Source organism: Enhydra lutris, unplaced genomic scaffold (assembly GCF_002288905.1).
Source record: "Enhydra lutris kenyoni isolate GAN:26980312 unplaced genomic scaffold, ASM228890v2 scaffoldscaffold9, whole genome shotgun sequence".
NCBI classification, from domain to species: Eukaryota; Metazoa; Chordata; class Mammalia; order Carnivora; family Mustelidae; genus Enhydra; species Enhydra lutris.
The window spans coordinates 60,150,014-60,176,653 of NW_019154093.1; the positions used below are offsets into that span (position 1 = coordinate 60,150,014).

The window sequence follows — 26,640 nt, forward strand, 5'->3', positions numbered from 1 at the left end:
AGAACTCTTTAAATTCTGCACCAGACTAAGAAGAGGCTGGTAGTCTTCTCTCCATGAGTACCCGTGGCCCTTGATGGACTCATCCTTTGAAGGCAGATCTGTAATGCTGAGAACTAAGTTGAGGACTGCCAGAGTCACCAGGGTCTCAGCGCCCACATGTCATCTGGCTTTCCTTTAGGGGAATATGCAAAATAAAAACAGTGCCACTTTTATTCCTCAAACACACTTATTAGTAATTTTCAAAGGCACTTGGGAATTTAAAAAAGCATTAGGGTTCAGTCAGGTGAGACTGAAAACAGTTCCCCTACTTCAATAAGTGATGTTTACCTGTCATCCCTGTCTTTGTCCACATGCCAACACTTGCCCTCTGAAACTCTTGGGTGCTGTGTAGGATCCACACTGTGAGTCATGCCTATAATCACAGTCTAGGCTTCAATAATAAACTTGGAATCTCAAATTGCTTCGACAACAGTAGGTCTTATGACCGTCTTGTAAGGGGTTATTATCATTATTATGTTGTTCATTTAAGCAAAGCACTTGGAGATGAAGGGGCTGTTCTGGGGTCAAATGGTCTAGTATCAGTTAATATAAACGGAGCCATCTGCTACAACCTAATTCACAAACGCTTACACTTGCTATCTAGCCAGGCAAGAAACATTTTGGAACTCCCACATAGACGGAGGAGTGTTGATATGCTTTGGGGACTTTTTTCACATTCTCTATCATTTTCAACCCTATTATACTGATAAGAATTTCTTAAATGCTCATGAAGAAAAGAATGTTAAACAGAGACTCCCACTAGAGCAGGTGGCCATCAGTACAATGGGCCCTTCTCTAACTTCCCTGCACAGCAGCACTTACACTCTGCCCAGGCTGAACTTAGTTTTATGAACACAGATTCCACAACGCAATTTTCAAGATTGGCTAAGCCCAAATCAGCTGAGGATATTGGAGGGGAGAATGTTTGGGGAAAATTATGCTTCACCTTTTGTCTCCCTTTCATAATACACATCGCACTTAAAGATAATTGTTTCTTTCACATTACTCTTCCCCATTAGATTGTATGTTTCACTAGGGAAGTGGCCATACTGGCCTCTTCATCATTACACCCCCAGCACCTCTCATCTACGAGTGGAGAATCAATTTCTATACAGGTAAAGGCTCGTGCAACCAGATGTTAATTGAAACATGCACATCCTTCACAAAACAACACAAAAATGTCAGGGTTTGTGTGTGTGTGTGTGTGTGTGTGTGTGTGTGTGTGTGTGTGTGATGGGATGGGATGAGTCAATATATTTAAGACACTTTAAAACGATGCCTGTAAGCACCTTGCAAGTGAATGCTATTGCTCTTAGCAGTACAGATTTAGGTGGATTGTAAGAGCATAGTAGGATGGGTCACTTCAGTACTGGAAAGACCTCAATTCAGTATAAGTCCACTGATATTCAGCCACACAAGACATGGTGGCATTTCTTCCTAGGCATGAAATCAGAAGGATGGTTCCTTTCCTTTTGCCTCCAACCCAGGAGCACAGATAATTTAGGATATGAACAGGTGCTTTGAAACTGCTAGACAGAAAGTTCAAATGTATTTCTCCTTGAACAGGTCTGAGGTACAATTAAATTGTTTGACATAGTAAGTGTGGTAAAATGGTGGAAAGATATTATCATTATATATTACATTATCATTAGTATCATTTGGCCACTTACCTCTTGAATTCTTGGTGACATATCAGAAAATATTCTTCCCCAGGATCTCAGATTGATACCTTGAGACCTGCTGTCTAAGAGTGTAGGAAGCTGTAATTGATAGGGAAAAAATATAAAATGTATATGTGTGTATACACATACATGTATTAAGTTATACATATACACATGGGTGCTATCTGATCTCCTGTATGCTTGAAAAAACATTACCTCCTTTTTTTTTCTGATCACAGGACCTCTTCTGCTAGATTACTTTCAAAAACAGACTGTTTTATCTAACTGAGAAAATTAAAGACTCTTATTCCAAGTCTGATTCCAGGCTCAGCTCCCTGCTGAGCTAGTCAATCACAAATAATTTCACAGTGATATCAAATATGCCAAAGTGATTCTGATTGCTGCTTTAGCAACACCCAACAAGCCTCCTGGAGGAAGGAAACCAACGCAGCTGCTGGACTGTAAAGGAAGGCTGTGTGGTGAGGTGCCCATCTTGGCACCTTGGGCTCCGCAGACACACTCAGGCTTCCTCACCGTTCACATCTTTGCTCCGTTGAGGCTTTTTCAGGTAGATTGTGGCTCTTCCTCTGTTCAACACTACTTTCTTATATGGAAGATTTGGCTAGTTATATCATCTTTCTTTTGAAGCTGCTGTTGGCAGCTTTGAAGAGAGGTTTCTTGCAGATTATCCATAGACAGCAGTGTTCTGCTGACCCCAGGCCCTTGAGACAATACAGAACTATTCAAGCACTTCCCACCTACACAGGGAACGTGGAAGCCCACAAGTTTGCTGGTTGCAAACCTGAGCCCAATGTGAACAACTTGTTTTCTGGAAACCAAGTTCAAGTCCTTAATGAATGACTTCGTTCTTGATAGTTTCAAAACTGATTGACTCACTGATCCTCTGTCTTTTAGGGCTGAATTCTAAGTTTTAAGATAGTGGTTTTCAAACTCAAGTGTGCATCTTGAGTATGTCTGCAAGGGCTCTGCATTTTTCACAAGATCAATGTAGAATTCTGACTCAAGGATTGTGGACCACAAGCCACAAGCCTCAGTTTTCTATTTGCCAGGGTGGTTCTCCTAAATGATGGGTGGGCTTACCAGCCTGCGGCCCAGCTGAGAAGCAGGTGGAGTTAGGTTTTGAACAGTCCAGCCTCCCATTTCTAGCAGTGGTCCTGCCCTCCCTTCTCCCTGCTGTAAGGGCAGGGGCCCTCGCAGTCTCTCTGGCCCTGATACTGAAGAATGAATACAGGAACACTTCATGGAATGTCAGCATTTCTGGTTCATTTCCTAACTGTTAAATGAAAGGCTTTGTTATGAGGGCCACAAAGCAGATGGGAGAATAATTTGCCAGAGGAAGTAGCAGCAAAACCACCCTTGCAAATACACCATTGAGAAGCATCTTCTCTCCTTAACCTTCACACTGGCCCTAGACATTGGTCTGGCCAGGACTTCTTTTCAAACTCCTTGGAAATAGTTTCAGGGAAAGCTGGGCAAAGCACTTTAATTCCTGCTTTAATTCCATGAGAGGGTGGGGCTGAGAACGTAGGTAGGGAGGAAGCCAGCAGGTAGAAATGTGTGCCAGTGGCAAGTTATCACCAACTCCTGTGATTCACCTCCTGACTACTCTAATAAGATCTAGTAGAGATGAAAGGAGATCTAAGAGATACAGCAATAAAATGCCATGTGTGGACTTTATTTTGATCTGAACAAATCAGCTGTAACAATCAGAGGAAAGTGAACATGACTGGGTATTAGATAATATTAAGGAATTATTGTTAATTTTGTTGGGTGTGATGGCAGAATTGTGGTTTGTTAAAACACGCATTAAAACACGCAAGTTTTACACAAGAAAGTATGTAAGGGTGAAAGAATATATTGTCTGTGATTTGCTTTAAAAGATTTTAGGGAGGGGCGCCTGGGTGGCTCAGTGGGTTAGAGACTCTGTCTTTGGCTCAGGTCATGATCCCAGGGTCCTGAGATCGGGCCCCACATTGGGCTCTCTGCTTGGTGGGGAGCCTGTTTCCTCCTCTCTCTCTCTGCCTCCCTCTCTGCTTACTTGTGATTTCCATCAAATAAATAAATAAAATCTTAAAAAAAAAGATTTTAGGGAAAAAAAGTGAGGGGCATATTAAACAATAATGGCCAAATGTTGAAAACAGCTGTGTGATGGATCCATGGGAGTTCATTACATTATTCTCTCTTTTATACTTATATCTGTAATAGAAAATTTTAAAAATAAAAAAGAAGCTTTTTGTATGCAAGAATCAATAAATAGCTGAATGAATGAACACTAAATAAATACTCTTTCCTCTCTCTTTTCTCTTCCTCACTAGGACTGCCTTTGCTCATGCTCTCCTTGCCTCTCTCCCAGAACATTTTCATCAGAATAACATTCTTGCTGGCCCCTTGTCTCTAGATTTCTCCGTTCCAATGCACTCCCTACACTGTAGCCTGAGTTACCTAACAGACCAATCTAACCATGTCACCTCTCCTGCTCAAAGATCTTACATGGCTCCCCACTGCCTCCAGAAGAGAAGGTCAGTACCAGCACTGGACATACATGGTTTCACCTCTAACCTTTTCTGTTGCTTCTCTTCCATCAGGCTGGACTTCCTTCTACATTTCCTAATATGTATGTCTATCTAATTTTGCTAATGGTGATAATGCCTGACTAAAAAACAACATTTCTCTGCCTCCATTGTACATGAGATGGTAACATGACAAAATCCTGACTAATAAGATACCAGGAGAAGTCACACAGTGGGGATTTGGGGGAAGGCCTATTAAAGGAGGACCCTCTGCCTGCCGGGAACATTGATGTGCTAGAGGAGGTAGAGCAGACATCTCAGGATCACCAGATACCAACCACATGCTAGGGACGAGTGATGGAAAAGAGGAGCCTGGGTTCTTGAGAAAATCTGTGGAGCCTCCACACCACTCCTGAATGAACCACCACAGGACTTGGCTTTGGGAGGAATAGGAAAGCCACTCTTTTTCAGCATTCTGTTGCAGCCAATTATAGTTTCTAAATGACATAATTAACATTTGACAAATATGTACAGACTGTCCGTTGTGTGCCAATGGCTAGGGAGCATAGCAATGATGAAAACAAAGTCCTCCCTTTATGAAGTTTACTTTCAAGAGTCTCACTGATGTATCTTCAGCTTTCCCTTCACTGTTATCACATATATGTGCTCAAGACCTCCCATGTGAAAGAAAGAATTACTTCTGATGCCTTATTCCCCTGCAGCTGCACTCTAGCTGCCTTCCTCCACCCTTTATTCCCACGCTTCTTGGAAGAGCAGTCCATGTGCAGTGACTTCAATTTCTCAGCAACATCCCCGTCTTCCACACTCACAGCTCAATGGAGACACTTTAGCATTCTAGTGAAATTCCCAGTTTCCTCCTAGTTTTTAAGTCTAATGGATACTTTTGGTGCTTGTCTTTTCAGATCTCTCTGCTTCTCTCAACACTTTTGATTATGTCCTTCCCACCCCTTGATGTCGGTGATACTGCTCTTGTCTGGTTTGCTCTGATCCTTCTCAGCTTTTCGCATGAGCTCTTCTGCCTCCACCTTCTCCTTCAGCGCTGAGGTTCCTGAGGGGCTCTGTGGCCTTGCTCCTCTCACTCTGCATACTCTCCCTGGATAGTCTCAATCCCTTTATCACTTAATCTGCTACCTTTTTGGTGACTTCTAAATCTACCTCTAACCCCTGTGTCAGCTGGACCTTTGCCTAGTCCAACTTGTCCTAAACTGATCATGTCACCTTTCCCAAACCAGTTTCTGTCCTGTGCACACTTCTCCCGCTGTGGCATCACCTTCTCCCCTGTCACCAAAGCTAAAAGTCTGAAAGTCATCACTGATTCTTCCCCATCCCTATCCCCTTGGCAAAATCCCCAGCCTGGAGACCTAGGAACTGGTCCTGGATCTGAGTGTGGGGCAGGATGAGCCCCCTTTCTGCAAAGAGGGGAGCCAAGGGGTATCTGAAAAACTGGAGGAAGCTGGAATCAGGACTGGAGTCCTAAGAGCTATGCAGAGAAAAAAATTACCAGGTCCTACACAATGGGAAGGGACCTAAGAGGCGCTAGAAACTCAGAGCATGGAAAATAAAGACATGTCACATTCATGTGTCCAGAGAGATTGTCAGTTAGTCACCGGCTCCAATTGCTTTTAATTACTTCCCTTTCTTTGTGAGTTTGTTGTCTGTTTTCCTCACATGGCGTTGAGCTGGAGATGATCTGTCACTGTGTTCTGACTAAGTGGGCATCTTCTCTCCATCTCCTTTCCTTTACCTCCATAGCTTTTAGGCACATGCTGGTCTTAAAACTCTGCCCTGCATCAGATTCAACACACTGAAAAGCACCTGTGTCTCATATCATATGACACATATGATATGTGTCATATCTATATGTACTTATATCTACATATCAATATAGATTTCTATGTATTTTTAAGGGCTTCTAATTTTGCTTTTGAAATTATTTGGCTTTGAGTAACTCATTTAATGAATGATCTGATTTCTCCGCAATCACTGTAAATACTTAGGAATGTTTGCAAAGTGGGAAAACCTGAACTATAAACTGGTTTTTTGAATTTCAAATTTTATGAACACTAAATTTAACAATAAAGTTGAACAATATTACCTTCTTAAAACATTCAATGTAATGTTTATTGATTTCAGTTTTAAAGATTTTCTTTGTATTTCAGAGCCATAATTTTTTTAAATTTTCAGGTCTCAAACATTCTTGTAGGCCTCTGCAAAGCTACTACACCCATTACTTTAGAGCCAAATAAATAAAATGGCCAATTCACCCCATTCCACTTCATCCTCATCACCACCCCTAGAGGCCAGAGTCAACTCATCCGAAACTACCTCAGCTTCTCCAGAAAGCCTTCCTTCCCTCACTCCATGCTCTTCTTGCCTTCCTTCCCCATGAGTTAGGTGCTCCTCCTAGCCCCTACTAGAATTCTCAGTGCATCCATTTATCACTTTTGTATTGGTTTGCTATGATTTTCTGTCTTTCCACTCTATTGTAAACTCAATAAGCATAAAGATAGGCTTTATTTTGTTTTATGTCTTCAGGGCATGGTACAAAGTAGATGCTCAATAAGTATGTTATATTAATTAATGAGTAACTTAACTAAAATCTAGTAAGAAAAAGACAGAGCCTATTGAGGTTTTAGGTCCCATGAGGTATGTCTCTACAGCCATGTGCTTGGTACTGTAATTGCAATTCTTTTCCTGGCTTTTTCTGGTGGAGATAGTAAATGATGAGGATCTTGGATTCACATCTCTGTTACCACTTACATCTCAGAACAGTGCCTGGCCTCCCTAGGGACCCCTCCATATACATCTGGCCACCAACCATCTGACAGATGTTGCCATAAATTATAAAATAACTTTTCCCAGGGCTCTCCTCTTCCTTTAGTTCCTTCCCCCATTATCTATTCAAATTCACATGGATTGTTCCTGCCAAAAGAACTGGAAAAAACTCTAAGTTTATTTGAATGGAAATGCAAAAACATTTTTGGAAAAAAGGTCATAGACGAAAATGGCAAGTATCATCTCTCTCTTTCTCTCTCTCTCTCTTTCTCACACACACACATACACACCCACACACACACCCACACACCCACATACCAGTGCTTCCTATGTCAATAAATTCTCTTGATTTCCTGAATAACAAGTAACCCTTCCATATCACAACTGAACTGAGCCCTGTCAACCCAATTTCAAGGTCTGATTAGGCCTCTGAAGAAAGACTGGATATATAAATAAGGCCATGGAAAGGGTGTGTCTCTGTCATTTCCCATCAGCCATGGTTGGTCTTTGGGGGCAGGGGAATCCCTGGGCCTTGATCTATACTCAAAGAAATGGACTGAAGGCCATAGCTGGCAATCAAGAAGATTCTGACTATACTAGATCTCCATTTGGGTTCTCAAGGAACAAGAAATATATCTCTCCTATGGGACTATGTAATGTTTTTTACTTAGGGCAGAATAAAGCATGTTAGCTACAAAAAAAATCTTGTTTGAGCAATATTTGATGATGCTCTAGACCCAATAGATTAATCAAACATACGCCATTCTGCCAGCACACAAAAGAATGTTTTGTGAGTTGAAATTTTTGTGTTTTACTTTCTCTGATTCAAGAAGACCATCCAGAAAACAGTATTATTTCTAAGCTGAGGATGTACCTAACACAAGGATAAATGGGTAGCCTTTGGTTAAAAGTGTGTGTACATGGATGACATGGCCGTTGAGAGCTGATGGAAGGATGAACTACTGTCTTAAAAGCACCCAAACCAAGTTGAAAATTAGATGACGCTGTGGACAGACAGTACAGGCTTGCTGTGTTCAGTCCTGGGCCGCTGCTACAGGAAATCCAGATTTATCCAGGAGGGAAGTTGTTGCTAGGCAACTGGGAGAATGTGGATTTGAAGTATGTTTGTTGCAACCTGACAGTTGTTAAGCATCAGATGAAAAGAGAGGAAGCCCGGCTTCAGTGGTGAGGAGGCAACCAGGAGGGGACACCCTGAGTACCAGGAAATGCGTCAAGAATGGAGAATTCAGACTAAATCACTTGGATTGGGGGAAATGCCAAACTGTCTCTACCAGGAGAGGTCACAGAGACATGTCGTCTCCCAGGACTGAAGGGGACAGAGCATCTGGATGAGAGGGTGGGCTATGGAGTATGTGAACAGACAAGAGATGGGACTTTCTTTGGCTCAAAAGAAACTAGGCCTTTTTTTTTCTCTGCTGTGACTTCAGTCCTGATATTTGTGGTTGATGAAAGCAGAACAGAGTTTGGAATCTAGGGGCAGCCAAAAGGTCAATGCATGAGACAGAACTCATGCTAGTCTGAGGGGTCTGAGAAAGAAGAACATCCCACCTAAGTGTTTGAGAAGAACATTTCTGGGAGTGTAGCAATGACAAGGGAACAATGGGGCCTCTGCAAAGCGGCTGCATTCTTGCTTTGGTAAAAGCAAAAATGCTTTTTGTTTCCAAGTGCTTTTCCATCTCTTCTCTAATGTGAATTTCTGCTATCGTCTTCTGAGACAGGTAGAGTAGATCTTGCTAACTTGATTTTACAGATGGGGAGTGTAGCAAGTAAAGCAAGTAAGCAAGGGTCACTTAAATGACAGCAAGTTAGAGGCCAACCCAGAGCCAGAACCCAGTGTCCTGACCACCAGGTTTCTGTATGCTCCAGCAGGCTGCCCAGCTGGCCCTCTCACCATTGGGTCCCATGCTCACGGGGAGAAGCTGATTACTTCATAAGTGGAGTTAAGGGAGAATCTGTGGCTATCCTGAGCGAGACACTTTAGGAAAGAGCATATATTAATGGTAGGCAGGAAAGAGATTTTAATACAAAAGTTCTTAACTGTGGCCTGGCTTCAGAGGCTCCATGAGCCCCTACACTTTGTATGTTTGTGTGAACTTATATTTTTTTAGAGAAAAGGTTTAGAGCTGTTATCAGATTCTCAAAGGTAATCCTAATTCATAAAAAGGTGAAGAAGTACTGTTCTGACAAACTATCAGAGACCAAATCCTTTTCAAAACCAGTTTACACTGGAGAGAACCCCATCCACAGAACATTGGTTATCAACCTTTTATCAGCTAAATAAAGGCCAGGACCCAGGAACCATTATTGAAACAGTAGCCTTTACAGGGGTCTTTTCGTGTCTGAAGTCATTTTAATTTTTTTCTCAATGTTTTTTCTTTTTAAATTCATAAAAACAACACCTAATCTATCATGAAATAAGCTGTGGCCTCCTGTGTGTCTGGAGCCCAGAAGAGATCAAAGCAGGCCAATGACAATCAGGCCCACATGCCTAAGGCCCATTTAATGTATATTAATATTTCTCTTTCCTTTTTATTTCTTCTTTACTGAAATTCATTCGCACAGGGAAGATTTTCATTAAAACAGACACAAAGTTTCATAGATATAAGCGGAATAAATACTAATGCTGTATATCAAATATACTTGTTGTGGGCTTCATAATTTAAAAAAAACAAAAAAACCTATCTTTTTTTTTTTTTTTTTAAGATTTTACTTGTTTGACAGACAGAGATCACAAGTAGGCAGGCAGAGAGAGAGGAGGAAGCAGGCTCCATCCAGATCATGACTTGAGCCAAAGGGAGAGGCCCCAACACACTGAGCCACCCAGGCGCCCCCAAAAACCTATCTTCTGACTCCGCCACCCCTCACCTCACACTGCTGGCACTGGGTATCACTCCTTTCCTTCTTCCCTCTCAAAACCCTCACACAGAAGTGGGAAAAAGTTGACAACCCAAAGATTCAGAATCAGAAGGGAGAGGAGATCATGAGGTTAAGCCATTAATGGGACCTCATTATAAATTCCTGGAGATGTGGGGCTTTTCCAGAGAATTATGACACGGCAATATTGTCTGAAAACTGAAATGGGTAAGTTGAATTTAACAAACTGCAATGAAAGATCCCGGAGAAGAGAAACCATGGCCAGCTCACCCTGGGCAGCAAGCAGTCCACCCACATTTATTCCCAACGATTCAGCAATTTAGGGAGCAGAGCCAAGAACAAAGCAGGACATTGAAAGGCACATGTAGTCAGCGCCCCCAAGACTGCGTCCTGTGGCCCCTCCCAAATCAATGTGCAGCCACCCTACAGTCAAAGAGACACGGATGAAATGAAATCCCGAAAAGTAAAAACTGCGACAGAACAGTGGTTGAGGGCAAGTAAAGAAAACTGAATCATGCCACACTGGAAGCGATTGCAAAGGGGGGAAACCGGGGGCCAAAATGCCGGTGAGGCCAAATTTCCTCTATCAACATCCACTGAGAAGGGGGAAGGGAGGGAAACTCAGATTTCCCAGCAGTGTGGCAGGTCTTGGCACAGCCTCCGTTCCCCTGCCGAACTTCCACAAATAAACATTCAGAGCAGAAGGGACAGATTTGCTTCTCAGCAAGATTTCAAAGCTGTGCTCCAGAGTCAGAGAGAAAACAGGAAGGACCCAGAGGGAGGAGGGGGAGGGGCCTTCGTGCCCTGGGCCAAATCAGATGGGAAACGTCCCAACCCCTCACCCGAAACTGACATACCATTTTTACGAGGTGTGAAATGTTTCAGGTAGTGTTGGCTGGCATGATACATGATACCGATACCGTGGGCCCCCAGGCCGCGCTGCCGGTTTTCCAGCTGGGGGCGTCAAGTCCAAGGGGACCACAGGTGAAGGCAAGCTCAGCCACGCCGACCAAGAGTGCCTACAGCTCCTCAGAGAAAAAGCCAGGCACCTGACAGCCCACCTAGATACCCCCGCCCCCCACCCACGCATCCAGTGCGCGTGCGCGCCTGCGTGTCTGTGCGCATGCCCCAGCAGGCACGTGCGCTGGGTGTGCGTGAGTGTATGTATGGGGACGGATGGGGTGGAGTGAGGCCATGGGGACTGTGCTGGGATTATTTGAGGATGAGAACACTGGCTTCTGATCTCCATGGGGCCGAGGGAAAACACAGCTGGCCCCAGGTGGTGCTAACAGCTAAACCCTCCTCTGGGATCCCCTCAGCTCCGAGGGCCAGGTCTAGAGGTTGCACTCCCACCCACCTGGGACCCAGCTCCTTCCACAGCGGGACCCAGGGCCATCACCCCAGCTTACTGACATTGCCCCTCTTTGTTAATGAGCACTGCCTTGGCATTTAATAAAACCTTATTTGCACACTGGTATACATGCATATGAGAAACAGTCCAGGAGAACAGAAGGCACCGCATTCCGTGGTACTGGAGCTAAGCGTGGCTGCCGGCCAACCAGCTGCAATAACAGTCTAGTCCAGAGAGGCCCCCGCCCCTGGCCTCTGAGCTGCCGCTGCTTCCCCGATGTCCCTCTCAATGTCCCTCTCCCAGGGTCTGAGGATCTTCCATGTGCCTCAGGGTTGTTCTGAAAATGCGGATAAGATGGTACAGGAGTGATAAAAGCAAAAATCCTGTCTTCATGTCTGCAGTTTCTTTTGGGTTTCCTTATTAGCAATTTTTAAAAAAATGTTTAGCCACTCTGTCCACTTATCAAATGAAGAAGCACATTTCAAGGGCACCAGAAAGGGTGGCCATCTTCTTTGCTTGTGCTCCATGGATCCTGTCTTGGTCTGGTCTTTCCCCACAGAGATGAGCAGGAGCAAGAAGAGGGTAGGTAGCGGTAGTCCTGCTGGGTTTTCCCCTCCAGGCTATCTCTGGGGCTACACACTGTCTTTGTTAAGAGAATGGCAGGGAGGATGAGTCCACAGCACCTTGGTCTCATGGGTGATCAAATGAAAGTGCTTTGAGGTCTTGGTGGCATTTGGGATATTATTATTTTGATTGGTATATGGAAACTGAGACTGTAAATCAACCTCCCATGTTCTAGGTCAGTGATTCTCAACCTGGGAGCCAAACTCCTATGTTCTATGTCAGTGAATCCAACCCGGCTGGACATTAGAATGATCTGGGAAGCTTTTAAAAACACTAAAGTCCCATGGAATCAAAATCTCTGGGGTTTGGGGACAGGCATTGGTAGTTTTTAAAAGCTCTTCAGGTGGTTCAGTGTGCAGCCAGGCTGGGAACCACTGCTCCAGCACCCAAACGTCATTGGTGTTTGGTGTTTCTAACACCAACTGCCATGACATGGCCTTTTTGCTTTTCTCAAGCTAAGAGTTCAGGGAAGGTGGTAGGGTCATGGTTGCAGTCTCAGCCTCAGCACAGTGCCTGCGCCTTAAAGGTACCTGGGTCAGGTTTGAGGGCATGAACTCATGAACAGTGAGCAAGCACATGGGCTGTGTCTCAGGTCAGTAAGGGCCACCAGCCGAAGTTCTCTGGTTCCTGAACTCTAGCACTTGTAGAAGGAAAGATTTTCTGGTCTTTCTTCTGTGATAAGCTTTCTGAAGCCAGTGATCTGAGCTTGGTTCCAGCCCCTCATGGAAAGTTTTGCCCAGGTCTCCCTTGATCCTGCTACAGCCAGAACTGTCTTCCTGGTGTAGCCGGCCATGCTCCAAGGCTACATTTTCTGGCACCAGCAGCTGAGGCACTTCAAAAAGAGATGCACAACCCTGCCTTTTTTCTATCGCCCAGGGGATTGCATGACCCTGGGTGCCTAGGGACATTAACACCTCTGTCCACACAGGTACTGGTCCCTGGCTTTGCTGCTGTTCAGCAGCCCAGCATAAGGGACCTTTATTACCTTACTCACGCTTATGATTCTGAAAACAAACCAAGCAGTACGTATAAAATTGACTTCCTTTTGGAATTTTGGACAGAGACATTTGAACCATAGGCCTTTTTATTCTCCCTACATCTGGGGTCCTGGGCTCTCACGGGTGATGGCTTAGGTAAGTACTAACCCCTCTTGCCATTCTGGAGACCCACCCTGATGAACTGGGAACGTTGTGGAGGAATGTTCCAAGGGCAAGTCACGTTTTGAAAGGAATCAAGTGTGGACTCTGCCAGAAACTGAGGGCTCTTGTTTTATTTTTGTTGTTGTTTTTAAAAGCCTTCAACTTTCTTTTTAAGATGAGCTGAGAGTGGGTTTTCTGGGACTTGAGAGAGCAACCATAAAAAGGCAAAACATGAATTCCTGAACCAAGTTCTCATGATTGACATACCCTATAACAGTTTCAGAAATTAAAATGGCACAAGAAAAAAACAATTGGATCCTAGAAACATTTTATAATTATAGAAACAATATGTATATTTTTACATATGTCATTTTCTCTGAAGAATTTTAGTTTTGAGTGTTTCTGAAAACATGGCCTACAATGACCTCCATTGGAACCACCTAAGGTTAACAGGGCAGATGCTGGACCCAGCCCAGACCTCCTGAATTGGTTTCCAGAGATGGCAATTTGGAATTTGCATCTTTTACCAGCTTCTCTCATGATACTCATACACTCTGAAGTGTAAGAACTGCTATTGTTCACCTCCTTTTTATAATTCCTTCTAATCCTTCTAGCAAAAGAGGAAGTATTATCAGGTCCCAAGAAGTGTATCTAAGATGCAGTTCTAGAACACGGGGTTGAACTAGATGAGGGCGTTCCAACTTTTTGAAACTATGAAATTTTCTGTTATTCTTTTCTACCCAGAAACAGCAACCTCTGTGGTCAAGACCAGACCCAGAGTGTGAAGCTCTGATGTATTGAAATTTATTTAATGATTGCATCTATTTTTTTTTTATGTATCTTTTCCTGCCATTCTATAAAGTATTGTATTTGTTACATAGATGAGCGATGGGGCCAGCAAAGGTCAACTGTCTTAGAAAATAGTAGGACAGGCAGTCAAATCAGGCCTCCTCCTTTCCACACCGCTAGAGGTGGTGGAGAGGATTTATCCCACACTGGGAAGGACTCAGACCTGCCACAACTGCATAACTAATGGTGAACCTAAAGTGACTCCTGGGTGCCTGGGCCGCTGCTCTAAAAATATTATTGGTAAAGATTCCTTAGGTCTTTGGAGCCTGGAGCTTCCTCAAGAACTGTCTTGAACACCAGGCTCATGCCCTCCTGATCGTCAATTCACGAGTCCCCGATGACCTGCCATCAGATCGCCCTGCACCCAAGAATTACCTTCCAAGGGGTCAGCAGCTAAATACCTCCCTTACCACACGGAAGAGCTTGAAGAAGTCCACGTTGGCATACAGAGTGTCTTCCACCCACTGCAGGGTGCCCTGGGAGAGGGAGCACATGGCATCACGCACTGTCTGTGCCCCATGGCGCTGGCTAAAGATTATGAAGCGTCTCAGGAGGGTCTCGCTGCAGGCGATGTCCTTCAGCATCAGGTCTGGGACTCCGTGAGCAAACTGCAGGGAGGAGAAGCAACACTGGAAACCTCCCTGGGTAGGAGAATCCCAGCTACCCCAAAGATGGCCACGTCCTAACCCATAGACACTGTGAATGCATTATGTTGGAGGGCAAGGGGAATTGGGATTGCAGATGAAATTGAGGGTCCGAATCAGCCAACTTGAAGATAAAGAGGTTATTTTGGATTATCTAGGTGGGCCCAATGTGATCACAAGGGTTTTATTTTTTATTTTTTATTTTTTTAAAAGCTGGTGGAAGAGGAAGTAAGAAGAAAAAAAATGGCAAACTAATGTGACATGAGAAAGACTTGATTGGCCACTGTGGGCCTTGAAGATGAAAGGCAGCTACCAGCCAAAGATCGTGGAGAGTCTCTGGAAACTGGAAATGGATTTCCCTCTGGATCCCCCAGGAAGAAATGAAACTCTGCCAACACCTGGACTTTCAGACTTCTGATCTCAAGAACCATAGAGAATACATTTGTGTTGTTTTAAGCCACTAAATTTGTGGTGGTTTCTTGCAGCAGTCACAGCAAATTAACGCACTCCCAAGCCTCATTTCATCAGAGAGCCACTTAAAATATGAGCCTTCTGTTCTCAGCATAATGCTAAGGTACCAACAGGACCTTTTCCCCTGAAGCTAAGGACAGGTAGTGGCTAGAATGGATTTAGAGTGATGGCAAATGACCAGCCCCCGTTCTCCTTTCTCAACATATTTAACCAATAAAAATCCTGGATACCCAGTTAAATTTAAATTTCAGATAAACAGTGAACAGCTTTTAGTACAGGTATGTCCCAAATAGGGTCCAAATTAGACATACTTATGCAAAAAATTATTCATTTATCTAAAATGCAAACCAAAGTGGGTATCCTGTATTTATTGGGTCACACCCAACTGCTGGCTAGCACAACCTCTAGCTCCTGTGGAGCTCATGGACAATCACTCTTGGACTGAATCATAGTCCCTGTGATGGCCTCAGAGACCAAGGAGGCCACAACCCTAGCCAGAGATCCTTGGCCACCTAGTATATAACTGGCCTCCTAGAGTCTTGGACTCCCAACCCCCAAGTACCATGAACAGGTTCATGGCCTTCCCTGGCCTCTGTAGTCTCCCCAGGGCTTCTGATGACACAGTTCTCAGGGTGACCCCGATGACCCCAACCCCACCTCCCACTAAATGAGGTCACGGCTGACACTGGGTTGGTGTGGACTCCATCAATCTCAGGGGACTGTAACCCAGCTCACGTTCCAACAGAGCTTTCCTGTTTTGCCCACACATTGCATCACAGCCCCAACCCTAATCCTGGTGTCTAAAACATTCTGAGGTGGAGGGAATCAATGAGCTCACTTTGTCCAAACCTCGAATATTCTAGGGGAGAAAAGTGATGGAGGAGAAATTACACAGCAAGCTAGTGGGAAAGCTGGAACATCATGAAGGTCCCAGCTCCTTCTTTCACAAAGTGACTCATTCATTCAATGCCCATTCACTGAGTCCCTTTCTGCAAGGACTAGAACAGTTACGGGGGATACAGAGAATAAGGTGAGTTTTCTGCTCTCCAAGCTGCTTACTGGCTGGCTGGACATGCAGGCATTTAGAGTGGTAAGTGCTAAATTGAACGTAGTGAAACCAGAGCACAGAAGAGGGAGTGTTAAGAACAACCAGCGTTTTTCCAGTGTTTCCTGTGTGCCAGGCACTGTTTTTGTGCTTTACATATATTAATTTTTTTTGACCCCCATAACAATCATAGGCACTTTTACTGTTTCCATTTTATAAATGAGGACACAGAGGCACAGAGTGGTTGTTTAACTTGCTCGAGGTCACAGTTAACTGTGTAGCCTTGCTGAGATTTGAACCCAGAGCTTGTGCTTCATCACTACCCGTTAGCCCTTTGCTGAGTAGGGAAGTGGAAGTGGGCAAAACAAAGAAGGGAGGGTTTATGAATGATTTCACCAGGGAGGCAACACTTGAGCTGGGCCTTGAAGCAAGTCCAGGAGTTTCAAGGCTGGGCTTGGGGGGTGGAGTGAGTGATGAGCCAAACAACGATTCCACTCTCATCGGCTAACAATTTCCTAGATGGGGAGAGGGAGATCTCTGGTACCAGGCAGAGAGAACCCTGGAGGGGCACTCAGTCCTGATGAAGAACAAAATCCCATGTTTGCTGAGACTAAGCACAGAGCTGTAAGCGCCATGTGGCTATTTAAGTTTAATCAACACTAAATAATATTTAAAATTCAGTTCCTCAGCTACTGTGGCTAACAGTGGAAACCACTATGGAAATGGCTAACTGCCGGGCTTGAAAATGGTGAGCCCCCTCCATTGTGGAGGAAAACGGTGGTGGACGGTGCTGGTAAGGAATGGCACAACTGGATGGAGGCCTGAGACAGAGATGGGGAAGCAGGTGCAGCTGGCAACCATGCTGAGAAGCAGGGAGGGCATAGGGCCCAGAGGGAGTTGGGACAACAGGACTAGCCTCTTCCAGCAGCAGGAGCTCTGTGCTTCCTCTTAAGCTCTGACATTTGCTAATCAGGGAAGCACCAGCTAATCAGAGGGAGCAACCCTATACAATAGCACAACCCAGTGACACTGGCCCCTTACCCCCACATGAAAGGCTCAGCTCTGATGCCAACAGCACAGCAACTGAGACCCAAATATCCCGTCAGTGAGGAGCTGGAAAGAAATTTCCCCTAAATTCCTGCCCTTATCTCCATCTCCCTTTTATTACCAACTGGAAGTCATCACGGGCATTTCCAGGACTTGAGTTTTATGAGCTAAGAGAAAGCAAAGCGGAGAATGAGCTGTGGATGCTGGCCCGCCAATCCCCCGCCCTGCCCCCACCCAGGTGGGCGTGGGAGGGAGAGTGGAGCAGGGCAGCCAGGTCTGAGTTCAAGGGCCTGGGCAATGCAGGCTCTGCTCTCCAAAGGCTCTGACACATTGTCTCAGGGCTGACCCTCAGTTCCCTTCGTGTGGTTTCAGGGAAAACCTCACAGTCTAAGAAGCCAGAAAAGCAGGTATGGGTTTCTTCACCACGCTGCAGGGGACCAGCCCGAAAACCCCTTTGGACAGAGCCAGCCCTGCCCAGGCGTCTGGGGTACTCCCTCCCTCCTCTGGGTGCAGACTTTTATCTCAGTACTGACACAGACCCTGAAATTCTCTGTTTATGTCTCAGTCTCCCCTGGAGTCTGGAGGAGGTGCAGACCTGGCCAGGAGAGGCGGGAGGGGTGTCTGCACTGTTGGGCCCCTGCTTATCTTGCATTCTCACTTTGTTCATCACGCCAGAAACCCGCATGCCCAGGAGGCTGGGCAGGAGCCCCTGAGGCCCAGAACTCCCACAGATGGGGAAAGTCATGTATTAGGGGTTTTAAAAACACTCTGGATACATATAGGAGATTATGAAATGCATGAGACAGATTTTGGGGGGCATAGGTCAGAGAGTGCAGTGGGGACAGTAGAAGGAGCTTGCCTGGCACCGAGAACAAAACGGGCAGGCAATCAGAGGTCTGTAGCCAGGGGAAGAGCAGCTCTGTGCACTCACACACTGCGCATGCGCAGCCCATTTCTCACCCTGGAACTCTTCTCCCAGCGCTTCCCACCGCTGCCTTCTGCTTAGGCAGGTGGGCTCAGATACCATCTCAGCAGGAAGGCCTTCCCTGACCATCTCATTTCAGTCTGCCTCCATCCCATGCCTCCTAGACCCTCCCTAACACCCAGCCCTGCTAGATTTTCCTCTCAGCACCTATCTTGACCCGGAAACACTCCATACATATCTTTGCTTATTTAATGATCACCTGCTGTCCCTGCAGGACTGTAAGCTCCCAGAGTCCAGGGTTTGCCTATGTTGTTCACACTGTATTTTAGTACCTAGAATGTCCCTGAATATTTGGTGAATAACGTGAGTAAACCTCAGTTTCCTCAGTTCTAAGAGGATTCTGAGCCATGTGTTCTCCGAGGTTCTTTCCAGTTATACAAATCTGAGTTGTTTGAAGTGCTGCCAGGATGGGTTGCTTCATAATCCTATGCCGGGAAGGCTCGTTATTTCAACTGACCACCCCCCCCCCCAGGTATTTTTCTGAATATTTGGAAGAAATCATGGATTTTGAACATGAAAGCAAGAAGGAAAAATAATGCAAGGTCTCCCCTGTTTTTTCTCAGGCTCAGGGCTCACCCCTCCCCTCCAAGGGCCAGTGATATCCACCTACCTGTTCTGGACGAACTTGGGAGTTGACCAGAAGGTAGACAACTGAGTCAGACAGGCCAATGTTTCTCGTGAGAAATAGTGTCAGTGTTTCTTCATCTTTTAGGACATCCAGAATTCGTATCCCTCTTCCTGTATATGAATGAAAGAACAGGGTGTCAAATGGGGAATAAGTCAAAAAAGGGAGAACATGTAGAACATGTTGGAAGCATTTCTAATCAGCTTTCAGCAGAAGGTTCTGTTCTTGGGTTCCGTGGGAGCTGGGAGGTCAGGACTCCTGCCGCTAGGCTGTCACCAACACAGTCACAGCATTTACTGATGACGCAGCCAGGCAAAACTTAGTGAGGAGGCACAAAAAGTGGAAGAAGTTAGCTCAGGACAGGGGAGAGGTCATCAGCTGCATTGTAGAGTTGGTCTAGAACAGTGATTCTCAACCAGATGAGGGTGAGGAAGTACAGTGGGGTAATTTTGTCACCCCTGGGAACATTTGGCAATGTCTGAAGGCATTTTTGGGTGCTGCAACTGGGGAGGTGCTACTGGGTAGAGGCCAGGGATGCTGGTAATACATCCACAATGGACAGAATAACTCCCTCCCCACTACAAAACAAAGAACCATCTGGTCCAAAATATCATTAGTGTTAAGGCTGTAAAAGCCTAGTGTAGAATGAGAGGACATACATGCTGTGTCCACACTGTGTTGTCATGGGTTAAAGGGCTCTTCCCGGCATTTCTGTCATCTTAGCTGAGACTCTAAGCTTGGGGTATTGACATAGACTAGGAGAAAGGGGCCTGTTTGGGGCAAGAAAAGCTTTAGGAGGGAAAGAGGAGATGATCTATTGACTGGACTTAGAATTTTGTGCCTTGATCAGCCCCAGTCACATTCTCCCTGGCTTTCCTCGGGACATACTAAAAGCAGAAATTTTTTATAAGGAGGAATAAAGGACTCCTGGCTGTTAAGGTGACCCCGCGGCAAGTGATTGAATGCTTTGTGTCTGTACTTTGCATACCTCACAGGGATATTGTGAGGGTGACTTGGGCTAAGGACTGTGAAGTGGCCAACTCCCAGGCCTGAAAACATGGGCCCCCTCCATAGATGCTTGTTCTGATTGTATTACTATTTTGACGTCTCCCAGGAGCTTCATCCCCAGGCTTACCACCTCCACTACCTGCTTACAGGGCCAACACTCAACTTCAAGTGGGCCACTGCCACAGTTCACGGGGTGCTGGCCAGCAAAGATGCTTACAGGCCCAGATACTTGGGAAATCATTTCAACATTAAGGGAAAACATCTGGGTTTCATGAAAGTGCCCATGTGTACATCCCAACTCCCCCAGGAGACTGGCTGACTACTTACCTCTTAGTTCTCCTTTGTCTAACTCTAATTATCCAGTGCTCCTGCTCTTTCCTGCTCCTAATACCCCAGCACCCCATCTCCTCTCCCCCAAATTCTCCCTTCACCAGGCAGCCAAGAGGCCTACCTACTCTCCTGAGTGCTTGACAGCCTTCCCTTCTGTCTTCAGGTTGTGTGCTTCCCTGAAGGGCCTGGTCCAGATGGAGGTTGCTGCTCATTTCCTCCTCAAAGGGGATGGGTCAAGCCAGGGACCTGCCCATGTAGCTAGGGCAGGGACAACAAGCCCTGAGTCTCCACTTCACGACAGACTCTGGGGAGTTGTGTTACCAGCCAGTGTTACCACCTTTCCCACGGGGAAAGCCCAAAGGCTTCTGGGAAACCAGAATATAGGAGGGATCCCAGGAGCAGGAGGGGGTCTTAAAGGGGCTGCTCTATTTTATTCTTGCCTTCCCCTTTTTCTGATAACATAAGTCTTGTCATCTTCCAAACCCAGCTTCCTTTCTTCCTTCCGCTGGACCCCAGCTCGGTCATTCTTCTTTCTCACAATCACTTCTTCATAGTCAGCATTATGTCCTAAACTGGCCTCAGGGGCACCCTGGACGGACACACACACACACACACACACACACACACACACACACACACACAAGTCTCTGGAGAGGAGGGGGCTAAGGACCCTGCCTTCATTTTATCCCTCATCATGCTAGCAATGCTGGGCGCACAGAGGTAAGCCCTTGAGGACACCTCTCTCTGACACGCAGCATGAGAGCCTGACGTGGAATCAGGGCCTCGGCGAGCACCTGTGGAATGACAGGAGGCACCCAATAAATACTTGTGGTTGTGACCTGAGAGTCGGCAACCCATTTGACTGTTTGTCAATTCGTTATTCTTTAACTCACTCGCCTGACCTTGCCTAAGAATATCTTGCTGGGGAGGGAAGCCATTCCCCCCACCTCACCCAGGTGACCGGACTGCTGTGGCCCTATGGGGGAAGGGGCAGGAGCATGGTGGTTCCACAAAGAGGGGTGGGGGTCGCCCTGTAGTGAGAGTGTGGGGCCCAAGATGTAAGAGGTGGCTGATACCAGACAGAAGCTCCACTAGACTCCCGAGGGAGAAATGTGAACTGGGGGCCCGAGGAAAGAAAAATAAATTTTGTTTAAAATGTGGTTCTTCTTGTTCGCTTCCCTGGAAAGAGGTTGGGGGAGGGGGCTGCTGAGGACCGAGGAGCCGAGGGGAGCTGAGGGTTGGGGTGGGAGAGAAGCCAGGAGAACGTGTGGGGCTCGTGGGAAGAAGGTGTCTGAAGATGATTGAGAGACCACAGTGCTTGCTTGGAGCTGAGAGGGGAGGGGGCTTCACGTCTGGTGTTTTACCATTAATCCTCCCCTGGGGAGAATGCTGTACAACAGGTTTGCTAGGAAAAGAAAAGGCCACCTGGGTCAGCCATCGGCATACTTTCCCAGGTGACTGGAAACTGACAGGCAAAAGCACATACCAATGACAGCCGCTCACCTCGTTCTCCAAGGCTTTACCCTCCACTGGGGCTTTGGGCCGAGGATTCAGTGTTGACAGTGAGCAAGTCCCTAAGTGACCCTGGGATGGACCCTGAAATAGTCTGCCATCCTGATGGTGGATACTTGGATAATCTTAGATGCCTGGCCTAGAATTCCTTCAGAGACTTTGGGGATGGCCCCCTGTCCCCTCTTACGGCCACCAAGGTCAGGGGTGCTGTGGAATCTTTGTTCCCAGCCCCCAGATTCCTTTGGGGAGCCTTGGCTGACCTTTTCCCACCCTGTCTCTCCACACCTCTGAAGCTGCTCTCCTTTAGAGAACTTCCCTCCACAGACTGAAGGCCAGCAGAAGGAACCACCTGTATGCCAATTCAAAACTAGTCCTGTGTTGAGGTTGGGAAGCTGAGACTTTGGTTCTCATATACACACTGTAAAGACCGCAGAGAAATTGTGGTTTGAAATGATTTCCTTTACATGTCCTCCCAGCTGGACTCCATCTGACAATGAGACAACAAAACGAAATGTCTGCCTCATTCCAGATCCCACAGGATGAATGAGGTAGGCAATCACTCCAGGGGTTAGACAGCCCATGTTCTCATCTGCTTCTTTAATCCTAGAAAACAGTGCTTTCCGGTTGCTGCCTCTTCCCTGTTTCTCTTACTACGAAAATTCTGCTTGTGCTCACACCTTAGAAGGTCCTCCAGCTTGAGCTGAGTAAACTCTTCTATCCAGGGCAGCAAAGAAGGTCATGTTTATAATCTGGTTTGTAGAATATTACTACCTAAAGTCCATGTGTTACTATTTTGGAGAGAATTAAAATGTAATGAAGTCATCTCAACATGCTCTCTGAACATACTCCTGTCCTTCATTGCTCCCATAGGGAGAGAAGGGAAAAGGTGGCCAGGTGGGAACAGGATAATATTTTCCTAAGGATAATTGCCCCTCTGGACTGTTCTGTTCTCTTGAAGCCCCCCCAACATCCCTCCACCACCCTCCCCAAGGTGTGGTCACTGTTCATTCTGTCCTTTCACCTCTGCTTTGGGAGCCCTCAGCGTGGGTACCTGCTCTGATCCATCTCTCCAGCTGCATGGGTGAGGACCCCTGGAGGGCTGATTCTTACCATTCTCCCACTTCTCTTGTTCAGAACCCTGAACAGGAATCATTCTATCCAGTCCCTCTGTCCCCTTGGTAGACCCCTTGCTCATCCCTGTCATCCTCTGAGGTCATCCTGAGAGTCCCCGCTGCCTCCCTGTCCTAGCAACATAGGATGCATGCAGGACCTCTTCACTGCTTCTAAGCTGCAAGCCTTCACAGTCTTCCCCCACTGGTGGTCACGTCTCCCCTGCAGGACTGCAGAGACGCCTAGATTTCTGGCGGGGCTTTCTCCCTCCCAGCTACTCATCTGCCCTCCTGGGGATGGTGGAGGGTTAGTGGGGGGAGGCTTCCAGCTGGTGCCCAAGCCTCTGCCACGTCTGGCCCTCACTGCTCCTGAGCCCAAGTGACTGTCCTACCCTGGTAACTATCTCCCCTACCTGCCCACACAAACAGTTTCCCAACAGCCTGGCTTCTTGGTCCCTCGGTATCCTTATCAGCTTAACCTTCACTTCTGCCCTGCTTCAGCCACCCCGGCCATACCCAGGGGCTCCTTCTCCCTGCTCCTGCCTACCTTTGAAATCCTGGATCTGCAGAGCTCACTCTTTGACCACAGTCATCAAGCCCTCTATCCCGCTCAGCACACTGGTCCTTAAACAGGACTGTGGAACTCCCAGGGGCCTCTGTTCCCTTGTCCCCTGATCTTCCCCAGGCCATTTCAGTACTTCTGGTTTCCCCATCCATCCTTCCACAGCCTGGACCCGATGCCAGTTTTCCAGTCACCACCCTAAAGTCCTTGCCTCCTGGACCTTCTGCAGTACCTCCCTAAAACCCCCAGCCCCGTATCATCTCCCTCTACATCTGCTGTGCCTCAGGGCCCGGGAGGCTGAATATCCCTGGAAGAAATGGAATGATTGTGCATATTTACGCCATGGTAAACATACACATTCTGACCTCTCTGGCCCCTTACTTGGCATTGCTTCCACGCAGTCCTGGTTAGCTCATTCTCTAGTGCTCCATGAAAATACTCCCACACCTTTCCCTTTACCCTTTTCCTCCTGCTTCCAGAATTAACCTAGCCTTATCCTTCCCAGAGCGCAACCATTCCGGCATTCTCCTTTCTGAGTCTAGACTTGCCTGGAACGAGAACTTTCCTGCCCTCCTCAACTTCCTAACTCTTAAGCTGATAGAAAGAGGAGTCCTCACCAAGGTGAGCTTCGTGCCATCTCTAGAGCCCTTCCTTCCTGCCACCTCTATTATCTTTCCCCACCAAATCTCCCTCTCTTTCCTGTGCCTTTGGTCTCTCTGACAGGTAAGGCAAGGGAGAGGCAAGTGATGGATGAGAAGGAGCAAGCCCAGCATACCCGCTACTCTCTCAGGGTGAGTCCGGAGGGTGTCCATGAGTTGAGACAAGGTTTGAAGTTCCTTCCAAACATGGCCAAGGTTCTGCCTCTCTGGTGCCTTCATGATGAGTTCTTGAAAATCTCTAAACACCCTCGCCAAGCTGTAAGAAAGACATAGCTTCATTAGCAAAGATATTGTCATTTTCATAATAGTAATAATACTGCTTGCTAGTTTTGGAGACCCCATATGTTTGCCCTAGCTATGACATTACGTATCCTTTTAATACCACCAAGGCCAAAGGAGAAAAGGCTATTTCAGCTTCATTGTACAAACAGGCTAATAGGGAGGGTGAGCATTTTGTTCAGTTTTCCAGCTTCAGCAGGGCCAAGTCACTTCTTAACCCCATGCTCTATGTCTCTCCCGCCCAGAGAAGCCTTCAGCCGGCTGACATTCAAAGATGGTACTGGAGGTTCTTCCCAGAGGTTGCCACTTCTCTGAGACCTCACCTGGCCAGCCATTCATAGGCATGGACAGCCATGCTTAATGCACAAGTTCCTCCCTATAAGTGGGCACACACACACCCATACACACTCACATGCTCTCTGCCATGGCTGACCGGATGAGGAAAATGAAGTTGAACCAATCATCTCTGTTCCCAGGAATTTTGAATTGTTTTGAAAGATGTCCTTCCAGTTGCCTGAGGCAAGGTGCTCTGAACTGGGCAACCAGAGCCAGCATGGGCATTGAGAAGCAGGGACATTGGTCGGTGGAGAGAGGTAAATATAGCTGTTGCACAGACAAAGGGACAGAGGCTGAACCCTGCAGGCCCAGAGAGGAGAGAGCAGGTCTGCGGCCATCCAGCTCCTGTCCCACCCCTCCTGAGGCCTGCCTGACTTCCCCTGGCTTTGCAAGAAGGTCTAGTGTCCATATCATCTATCTCCCTCTAGGGCTACAGCTTGTTGGAATGGGCTTCTGTGGCTTGCAGGCAAAAGAGCCTTGAATAAGCCAGTATTTCACCTATAATGAGGGTGCGAAATGTGAAACCTGGATTTCCTGGTTCTAATGCTGAGTACAGCTGGAGTCAGAAGCCATCCTTCCCCAACTCCCTCAGGTTCTAGACACCACCAGTGCCAGTCTGTCCAAAGCCCCAGCTAGCCCCCACTGAGGTGTCTTCCAGGCTCCCTGATCCCTCTGGGCGACCCCACGCCATCTCTATGGATGGGGAAGTGTTCCTTCTCAAACCCCTCGAGGGGACTCAAGCTGAAGTTAGAGATTGCAAGTTAGAGCCTCCAGGAACTGTTTGCAGCCCTGCACTCCCAGCTAAAATGTCACCTTCCTGACAGTCTCAGGAATACAGATGCTCCCTCTTCCATCTTTTTATATTCCGAAGATTGGCAAACAGATATGTATTACAGGCTTACAGGGCGTAAGTCTCTATCAGGACTACCCTACTCTGCCAGGATAGGGTAAAAGCAATCAGAGTTTGCTCCCAGTGGGCAAGACTACCTCTGAGCATGGGGCTGACTTGTCAAGTGTCCCTTTTCTTGAGTCAAATGCAGGTTTGTCCCAGGGGAATTATACGCAGAGCTACTTTAAGGGTGGGGGGAACAAAATTGGAGTAACCCAGTATCTTGTTTCCATCTGACCTGGTGTTTATATAAGCACAGTGAAGCCCACTCCCAAACGAGCCTTGCTGATGTCCCTCAGGTAAACTCAAGATCAGCCCAGGGGGTGAAAGATGACACTGTGCACATTCTTGAGCCTCTATCTCTAGGACACGCTCATATCATGTTCTCCCACCTCCTGCTCTGAAAGGGAATTTCAAAGATAGACTCTTTTCTTATGGGATTTGACTTAAAAATAGACCCCAGAGGAGAGGTCATTAACCTGAAGTCCTCAAGTACCCAGAAATCTTATGCACAATGTAATGCTTTATGTGTGTGTGTGTGTGTGTGTGTGTGTGTGTGCATGTGTGTCCATTTTGGGGGAAAGAGGGGCCATCGGTTTTCATCAGCTTCTACGAATGGTCTTTAACCACCCCCACGTTTAGAACCAATACCATCAAGCCCTATCCTGAGATTTGGGGCATCTCAATACTTACATGGAGTTGTTATAGTTTGACACAGTTCCAGGAGATTCTCCTGGGGTGGGACTTTGAAAACAAGGATTGTTCACATTGCAGAATATCCCCTGGAGCCACGGCAACATTCCTGCTGAGGGCATCGCCTTGTTGGGAAAATGGCCTTGAAGACAGGAAATGAAGACAAGGAGTTACTTATGGAAACCATGCGGGATGCCGCTTCTAGTTGCTGGGCCTCTGCAGGAAGGAGCCCAGCCCTCAGGGGTTTCTTTCATTCATCAACATTTAAGAAGCAGGAACATCTAATATATGCCAGGCCATGTGCCCAGTGCTGGAGACAGGGTCTCTCCTCTCAAGCTCCCCATGCAGTGGGGTGATAGACAATTGATGGAGGTGTGAAGGGCAGCGCGGAAGGGGAATAGAGGGGGGTATGGCGGAGGGATATTATCTCAAGATGGCTCCACAACATTGCTCAGATGCTTTAGGAAGTGAGGTTCACCTGCTCCTTCCACAACTGTTTTTATGAGCACATACCCCAAGCACACAAGAAGGTTGCAAGTTATGGGCTCCTTTAGCAGTGGT

General features: G+C 46.7%; 1 protein-coding gene across 1 annotated transcript in view; it reads right to left on the reverse strand.

Moving 5' to 3' along the window:
- The window catches only part of LOC111142983 (ATP binding cassette subfamily A member 4), a 125,676-nt gene that overhangs the window by 90,281 nt on the left and 8,755 nt on the right, over window positions 1-26,640 (reverse strand). The window contains exons 3-7 of the mRNA XM_022496358.1: window positions 26,080-26,221; window positions 23,999-24,138; window positions 18,688-18,815; window positions 14,296-14,493; window positions 1,710-1,799 (exon numbers count right to left, since the gene is read on the reverse strand). Of these exons, the coding sequence (XP_022352066.1) occupies window positions 1,710-1,799; window positions 14,296-14,493; window positions 18,688-18,815; window positions 23,999-24,138; window positions 26,080-26,221 (698 nt within the window). The remainder of the gene's footprint in view (window positions 1-1,709; window positions 1,800-14,295; window positions 14,494-18,687; window positions 18,816-23,998; window positions 24,139-26,079; window positions 26,222-26,640) is intronic.